The sequence below is a fragment of the Ascidiella aspersa genome, chromosome 6 (assembly GCF_963924565.1).
Source record: "Ascidiella aspersa chromosome 6, kaAscAspe10.2, whole genome shotgun sequence".
NCBI lineage: Eukaryota > Metazoa > Chordata > Ascidiacea > Phlebobranchia > Ascidiidae > Ascidiella > Ascidiella aspersa.
In genome coordinates, this window is record NC_139452.1 from 32626066 (window position 1) to 32635370 (window position 9305).

General features: G+C 34.0%; 1 protein-coding gene across 1 annotated transcript; it reads right to left on the reverse strand.

The window, feature by feature from the left end:
- Positions 1-750: 750 nt before the first annotated feature.
- LOC146141333 (uncharacterized) lies at positions 751-7597 on the reverse strand. The gene is made up of 10 exons (XM_083392890.1): positions 7452-7597; positions 6319-6484; positions 5975-6051; positions 4947-5509; positions 4352-4403; positions 4150-4283; positions 3699-3931; positions 2687-2854; positions 1812-1945; positions 751-857 (listed from the first exon to the last, which is right to left on the reverse strand). Exons 1-10 carry the CDS (start codon positions 7561-7563, stop codon positions 751-753), a joined length of 1746 nt encoding a protein of 581 aa, XP_083249016.1. The 5' UTR covers positions 7564-7597.
- Between the last annotated feature and the right edge of the window lie 1708 nt (positions 7598-9305).

The following is a 9305-nucleotide window of genomic DNA, read 5'->3' on the forward strand; positions in this document are numbered from 1 at the left end:
AATTATAATTATAACCTTATACCTACTCTGATTGAATTCAGAATTAAAACTTTTGTAAGGCAAAAGTTTATAAAGATTTTTCAAGTAAACAAGTTTTGTGTAAAAATCATCTGTTGTAATTGCACGAACGATAAATCACAATAAAAACACTGGAAAGAAAAGAGTCGGAGCTTAAGCTAAAAAAAACACGAAAAAAATTTAAAAATAAGCGAACTGCTGACATCTAGCGGACAGAAGAGAATTGCTGTCAAGAACAATATTTTAAACTTTAGTAGATGAATAGCAGCCATTAATTTTCACATTTCACAGCATACTTGGTTACTAAGGGAGTAGCTAAACGTTTAAAGATTAACTTTGGTAAAAACTTAAAATAAAATCACAAAAAAGGAAAAATAACTGATGTAACACAAAAAAGCAGCAAAGTAAGACATTTGAACAGTGAGGATATAAACATTAGGAAAAAAAGCAAATATATTTCTTGCATTTATCGAACAGGGCATGGATCAAGTTTGGCAGCAGTAGTTTAGTAAAACATCACTCTTTACAATTGGTAAATATTTTAAAAGTGCATTTTAATACAAGGTTGCCAAAATTACTCTAACGTCTTGGTTTTCTAAACAAATGTTTTTTAACCAACCCATATAATATGCGCTATGCTTAAAAAACGCTAAAAGTTGCAAAAATACAGGATTACACAACACTAGTGGGCGCACTTGCATATAATACAGATTATCTCACAATAAAGAGCTTTCATTGTTTCGTCACAAGCCTCGATTGTAAGGGTTTCTTGCGTCGTCTCCTTTGGGGGACTTTCCCCTTTTCTTGAGTGTTTAAATCCTCAGCTTCAACAATGTAACCTGGAAACATGGGAATGAAACAATAAATCTAATTTTAACTTGTGCAAATATACAAGGTTAACTATAAAATGTCGAGTAGTTAATAACAATAACTAATGACAAAAGGTTAACTTTATAATGAAGCTATACTTAAAATCACAATACGAAAACAAATGCCAAACTTTTGAATAAATATAGTCATTTTCAAAGGCCTTTCAATAGGCAAATTAATTCAAACCTTTTGAAAAAAACGTAGGGTTTCTAAAATACTTGTTTTAAAGGCAAATTAACTTCCAAAACTATGTGGATAAACATAGATTGTTTTAAAAACATTCAATACACAAATCAATTCAAGACATTGGAAGACTTAAAGATCCAAATACTGTGCGGCAACTCTGCAAGCCCCACGCAGTTAATTTCACTGCAGCTGGTCTCACCCATAAAATCAAACACATTCCATTATTGCCAAACCAATCTAAAAACCTGTATCGACGTTTAAAAAATAATGTTTTGTAACGATTACGTCAAAAAGGCTTTTACAAAAAAATGATTTAAATGGAAGCACCATTTCCACGGGAGCCTAGTACCAGACGAGTGACAAAATAATCCACGAATTAAATATCGATTCCGATCCGATAATATCGGACGTTCACTCTTGAAGTTTGGAAGTTTGGAAGTCGGAACAAGGCTAGTCGGACTCAACCAATAAATCGAATCGATTAAGTCGGGCCCTGGTCCAAATCCCCTGTTATCTTTAATGATTCCAAGACTCCTCTTTGTTGGAATTAATAAGTCAAATTAATAATAAAAAAAATTTTAGGCAAATTAATTCCAAATTTTCGGAAAAATAAATTGTTTTAAAGACTTTTCACTACAAAAATTAATTTAAATCAATTCAAAACTTTAAAATATTCCAATACTGTGCGACAACCCTGTTGAGCCCCCCGCAGTTAACTTCACTACAGCCTGCCTCACCCCTTCTCTTGCATTCCTGTGTGTCGGGAATCCCAATGTCCCAGAAGTGTTTGGGGGTGCTAGGGGGGGCAAACTCGTGACGATGACGACATATCTCCTTGATCGTACGAGCTCGCTCTTCGGGGGGAAGGTCGCTGTATTTTTTTATTCAAAATAAATAAATATTGGAGCTTAATATTTTAAAAACATGGTACAGGTGAAATTTTACACTAATATTTTTGTGAAAGGACACTTATTTTTATGTTACCCAGTTTAGTAGTAAGTTCTAGTGTTTTTCTGGTATATTTACCCATGTTGGGCATAACTTTTAAATTAGGTAACATTTAGAACCAGCCTTGAATAGTTTATGCCATAATTTAAAGCAGTTTTACGCTAGTATGATTCTAAAGTTAATATTAATTTTGTCAAGTGTTTTATTTTCACTTTTTTTGTCAATTGTTGCATTTTTGTTTACAAGTTTCTTATTTAAACTTAAGGAGTACATCAAATAGGGTAATTCGTATATCAATGACTGTAAACCATGTATCTAAACTAAAGTAACCTTTCATGAAAAAAGTAGCAACATCATGCCAAGATTTATACTATTAGAAAAAAATACTTTAAAAAATACTGAAAAGCAGACAAAACATTTTTTTTTAAAAGCAACAACAATCAAAGCAGGTTGTATAGCTCCATCTAGTGATAAGTTAGCCCCCTCTAGTGTTGATGTTAGCTCCCTCTAGTGATAATGTAGCTCCCTCTAGTGTTAAGTTAGCTCCATCTAGTGTTAAGTTAGCTCCATCTAGTGTTAAGTTAGCTCTCTCTAGTGATAAGTTAGCACCCTCTAGTGATAATGTAGCTCCCTCAAGTGATAAGTTAGCCCCCCAAGTGTTCACCTGTAGTAGTCCTCGCACTGAGCGCACGACTTCGCGTCAAGTTTTCTTCGCTCGTCGCGTTTCCTCACAACCGACTGGAACTTGAAGCCGAGCTCGGCTTTCTTCGGAACTTTGTCGAAACTATCGTCGTGATTGTCGGTGGAGGTTCGGTCGGGTAACGGCACAAAACTGCAGAAACAACAGAAGACTTAAGTAAGTACAAATGACTTGACTTGGACTGCAATTTTATGTGCATTAAGCAACCCTAAAACAATTAGAAAACTTAAATAGTTGAAAGTTGGAATTCTATTTTACTGCAGCATCCATTTGTAATTTCAATCTCTATACATGGTATTAGGCCAAAGTTGCGATGAACATAAACAAATTTATTCGAATATAACTTTTTTATTTGTAATTAAACAAAAACTGGAAAAATAGTGGAAATATTTAAAGCAGGGCCATGTTTTATAAGGAATGGCTTTGTGAAGGCTAAAAAAATATTTTTTAAAGAAATAAAGAAACAAAAAAACGTTCTGCTGTAGTTACACAAAATATACTTTAAGAAACAGTTGGTTAAATTTGAGATAGTTTTCACCTTAAGAACATGTAGGATGTTTCAACACGCTCCAAATGCATAGATTTCAACTTTACAAGATTATGAATTTACAACTAATGTTATGTTTTAATAGAAAATGAAGTGACTAAAAATTATATTCATGATATTGCTTGTCATAACCAAAAACGGTTTAACAAAATAATTTTGTAGTTTTGTTACAAAGTTTACAGGTTATTGTCAAACCTAATATAACATAATATATTCTAAAGTAGGCCTTATTTGTAATGGTATATGTAATTACAACAACAAGTTTAAATACCTTATGTATGTAAATAATAATTAATGCTTGCGTTATAATGCTACAAACATACTTTGTTCAGTAATTTGTTTAAATATCAAATGTCAGGCCAATTTTGATTCATATAAGTTAGCAAAAAGCTGATAAAACATATTCCTTTAAAAATTTATAAAACTGACCATTTCTTTTTGGTCGGAGGTGGTTTTGGAGTTGAAATTGAAAAGTCAACAAAGTCGTCATTGTCTGCCATTCTTTCGTCATCACTTATAACAATGCTTCCATTGTTATCTCCATTGTCAAGTTGTTCGGAAGGATCAAAGTGAGTTTCGTCCATATCCCGAGTCTTTGACAAATTGAAGAGTTCTCCATCAGTTTTGTCGAAAAGCGCGTCCATTGTGGTCGACAGGTCGCACTGCAGGTAAAAAAACAAAATTTCAATATGAAAAAAAAAATCTATCTGAGGTTAATAAAGAAAATGAAATATTTTCAATTAAAAATAACCTAATATTTTAATTTAATGTAAGTGTACGAATTGCACTTAACATAATATGGTTCTTCATGAATAAGATATTTTTGCAGCAGCAGTTTGAATCTATGTTAAACAAATGTGATAAAAACATTTAATCTTACCAATCCACTTGTGCTCTGCATTTTAATCGGTGATATTCCAACTTTCTTGTTTGCATTTTTGTGATGAATATTAAGACTGTCGTTGTGAGCACAATCCTGGAAATCGACAGATGAATCCTGCATCAAATGCCAGTCTGGAAATAAATATATGTTTGTGACGATGTAAATTAAACCTACATCTACCGATAAAATGTGAACTTACCATCACCAAATATTGAATGCTTTTCTTTAATCTTATTCATTTGTTGATTTGACTGAAAAAAGTAAAATAAGTAATGTTTGGTATAAAATATAATAAAAAAATGTTTGGTTCTAAAATATTAATTATCAACTACTACACCGAAAGCCATCGCAGACTTACCGAATCTGTTGATCAATGATGCAAGCAGGGCCGGCTAGAAAAACAACTAGCCTGTGGTCAGGCTTAAACTCACAAGCAGGTCATACCTGGAACGTCACTCTACCAACTGCACTACACATGCTGTGTGGTCAGTTAGTAGAGCTAGGTGTTTTTCTAGCCTTCCCTGCTTGCATCATTCATCAACAGATTCGGTGAGTTTACAATAGGTTTTGGTGTAATAATTATACAAAGGCCGTAATCGTTGGTCAAAAAGCAGCTTCGGGCTAGATCTCAGTTATTAACACACATACAGTATGTGTGTGTCTTTCATTAACAAATGTTTAGGTATAAAAATATTAATCAACAAATACGATTAGGTAATTCAAAATGGGTTGTGATCTTTCATAAACAAATAAATCAGCTGATTATGAAAATTTTGTAACGAAAAAAAAATTACCTTGTGTTCAACTTTTTTGAAAAGGTTTTGTTTTCCTTGACCACACGGTGGCAGCAGACTTGGCGAGCCAATGTCCGTTAAATCGAGCCCCGGAGATTTATCGCCGTTGCATTGTTTTGTCACATTCACCATAACAAAAGAACTTTCCGGGGCGTTTAAAACTTTTTTCAAGTTGCCGCTGTTTAGAATCGGAGAAGCGGGAATCGAGAATTCCTCATTGTCATCATCTGTGATGTCACAATCATTGTCTTTGTTGTTGCCAGGCAACAAGCAGGTTTCGTCAGGATCGGCAACGCAATCCACCAAATCGATTGTGCATTCAACCATGTCAACATTCTTCTCGACTTTGACATTTTTCGGAGTGGATTTGTTTGGTCGTGATTTGACGGGGAATTTTGGTTTGACGAACATTTCACTCTCGCAGATTTCTTCTTTGATTTCATGTTTGACAGTTTCGAAACTCGAGTTGTAGTTCGATTCGTTAAAACAAGTGTCGGGGGCCAGAATAATTGCCTCCTCACCTCGGGGTTCATTGTTGCTCAGTTTAAATGGAAACGGTCTTCCTGCAAAAAAACATGTTTTTAAAGTAAGTTTAACTCTGCCCGATGAATAGCCAAATTTTAAACACAATCGATTTACTGTGACTTCGTTTGAATGGAAACAGTCACTCTTGCAAAATATATATGACATTAAATTGGGTTTATTTTAGCCCTTAAATAGTTTGAGTCAATATTTGTAACTATCAGTTGTCGCTCAGTTCAAATCAAAACGGTCTTCCTGCGAATTAAAAAAATCAAATAAAAATTAAATTTGTTCCATGGTTTATTTTAAATAGTTGGATTGTCAAATTTTACAACCAACTAAAGGGACAAAAAAAGTATACAAAAAATATCCTAAATAAAAAAAAATAGTTTATCACTTGGGCTGTTTTTAAATATAGGAAACTTTCTAATCCATACAGTTCCAGTAGCTCTATGCACAAGTAGCAGTGCATATTTTATTTTTCAATTTGCTATTATATTTCTTACCGCTTGCATTTTTTGCGCCTGTTAACCTCGAAAGCTCGCGATTCTTTTTGTGAAGTTGAAACAAAGCATCTTGGGCACTAAACAGAAGTTAAACAATTAAAATAACAAATAATTTTAATAAAAGCATTTTTTACATGTGCACAAATCTGTAGTAAAGCTTGCTAATGAATATGAAAAACAAATAAAAAAGCAAAAGAAGGGAAACTTGTGTAATTCAAAAGTTTATAATTGTTCCCGTATTAGTTTGAAATGTCTCTCTGGACTAAACTGATTAAACTTTGCATTCAGTAAAACTTAGTTTTCAAAATATAAATATATATTTTTTTAATCTTCGGATTTTTTACCCAAGAAATTTGTGTTTATATTGATCGGATCTTTCCCGTATTGTGGTCAGTGATGCGTAGAGGTGCTTGCATTCCTGCTGTAACTTTGAATTTTCTGTGTTTAAACTGTCAACCTCAGCTTGCAAAGATTCCACTTTTTGGAGTTGAGTTTGAAGAGAAAGTTTGTCTGAAATAATATAATTACACCAAAACCTATTATTTGTTTCTAAAATTGTTTGTTTAGGTTCATTTTTGCATATAAAACAATAATCTTGCTATATAGGTTGTGTTTTTGTTATTATCAAGTCGTTGGTGCAGGAACATAATATGTTTCTAACACACCTGGGAACTGAATCCGGCGCTCGTCTAGAATCCTGCATTGAAGCAGTTATTAAAGCAACGCACATTATTCGGGTTAGAGTGTCGGTTTGGGTGAGGGTGGGTAAGTATATTATTATATTTATTATTTAAAAATATTGCTTACCCTACCCAACCCTAACCTGCACTCTAACCCAAACAATGTTCGTTTTGGTAGGATTCTAAACCAGCGGCCTAAATCCTACCATATTTCAAGCTCTTTTCGAAATTGAAATGCGCAAAACACTGATTCAGGTGGGCAAACAAATTGTTTTAAACAAAATATCACCTGCCACGGAATGTAGACTGGCGACCTAGATAATAATTTATCTAATCATACCACAAATATTTTGTAAACATCACAACAAGAAGGGAAACATCTACAATGTAGCTACACCAACTAAAGTCAAAATTTTGGCGCTGTTCTAGAATCCTACCACAGCGTTGAAACAATTATTAAAGCAACGCACAATATTTACGTTGGGGTATGGCGGGGTAACACAACTTTACGGAATGATGAATGTTTGGAATGGTCGGAACGCTCACAGTATTATTATTAAATATAATAACACTTGACCCACCTTCACCCAAACGCTAACCCCCACCCTAACCCAAATATTGTGCGTTGGTTTAATAATTGTTTTAACGCCCGGGGTTTTTATATTTTTTTATTAATATTGCTCACCTGCACCCTAACCGAAATAAGTTTGTTACGGTAGGATTCTAGACCAGCGCCAAAATTTGCCCATTTAAAGATGGTTTCTGGGTTGAATATGCAACGAAAGACAAACACTCACCGTCCGATTCCTTGGCGACAAGTGACTTTATAACTTTCTGCAGAGCAGCAACAATCGAGGAAATTGCCGGCGAAGTTCCATCTTCCTTGCAAAATAAACATCCATCCGACATTTTAACGTAAAATAACGTAAAAATATTACTTAAATCAACACAATCCTTAAGAAAAGATTTTCAAAACAGAGTTTTCAAATAAAATAGTGAAATATGAAACGTCAAAATTCAAGGACGAAGTTTCACGGTTTTGTAATCATTTCTAACAAAACATAGTTCAAAAGCACTAAAATAAAAAAAGAAAGTCAAAATGGTTTATTTGTTTAAATTACATAGTAGCCAAAAAACACGAAATAATTGCCTAGGTTGCTTTGTTCATGATCAAATCTCCATTCTTTAGTGATATATTTTTATTTATTTTGGTAGCCATAGAATGCTAACTCAAGAAAACAGGTCTTTCTTACTTGGGAACTTCCCAGAAATAATTAATATAAAGGGGGAAAACTGAGCCAAACGTCAACACATTTTAGGCAAAGTTTCATGTCTCTATTTAAAAAACAATTTTCTACGTTTAATTCACTTTTTAACAAATTTCACCAATTATCAGTCTGTCCAAAGACAATGCAGGGCTAAACTGATTTGTGGCTAAAGTCAGATGCTGGTTTACGCTAGGCTTGATCCCACCCCATTCGTGTTCCAATAGCTTAGCCAACGTATCTGAGTTTATTGAATAACTACAGACCACAATCAAACTATAGCAATAGATTAAAATCCATGGTACAGTACTAACAGTCAGCATAATAACCTATGTCTGTTACATTATGTTATTTCTGTGGGTGGCGTCTGAAAAGTCTCTTAGCAGAGGAATTAGGGCCGGTTAATAACGTCTTCGTGTAACTTTACCTATGTCGTCTCAATGTTTTATGATGACGATAAGACTGCGTTGGTTTATGTCATAAAGTTATGGATAAAACTTAGTTTAGAAAAATAGCAACAAATAATATAACGCAGCCTGCCCTAAAAAAACATAAACAAAATTTCGCCTTAACACTACAACCTTAAACAAGTAATAATTTCGTATAAATATACGATCACAAAATCCTTATTTAGTGTCAAAATAAATACTACTGCAACTTATGTACCCAGTTAGTTGTTAAGCGATCTGAATGTGATAAAATACAACACACCGTAGGCCACATGAGTCATGACCTCTTACTAAGCCTCCGTGACCTTGTTAAATAAATCACCGTCATAAGCTTACTCACCATAAAAGGCCACACAGCGATGTGGTATATTAATCGATTGACACACATAAGGTGAAACTCTTTGTAAATAAAGTCAAAACGAAACTAAATTCAAGATGTTTGAGAAACGTGAACAAATAAATACTGGTCAACAACATCTGGAACCTGTGGCGCATTTCCATCCCCGTGGCTCTAACACACAGTTTAAACATAAGGTGATCAGGTGGCACTGAAAAAAGACAAAATGTATTAATTCTCGACAAGCTTTCGCATAACCCTATTTCAAGAGGTTTGCAAATGAGTTCTATGAACCCCAAAGTCGACTGTGTACAGCAGTGTTTCTCAATCCATGGGTCGCGACCCAAAATTTAACAAGAAGATTATATTATATTGCTTGTTATACCGTGCCAAAGAAATAGGCTAATTATCAAAACAGAATCACTTTTGTTTGTGGCTGTACAGTTTAACCATGATGCATAATATCTATCCATTTTTTTACATAAACTACCGAGTCTCGAGTCCGACATGCGCATGCGCAGTACCAAATTTTAAAACTGATATGGCCTCCAACTGGAAATTGTAAAGGTGGAACAGCATATGGTGGAATATTTTCCAACC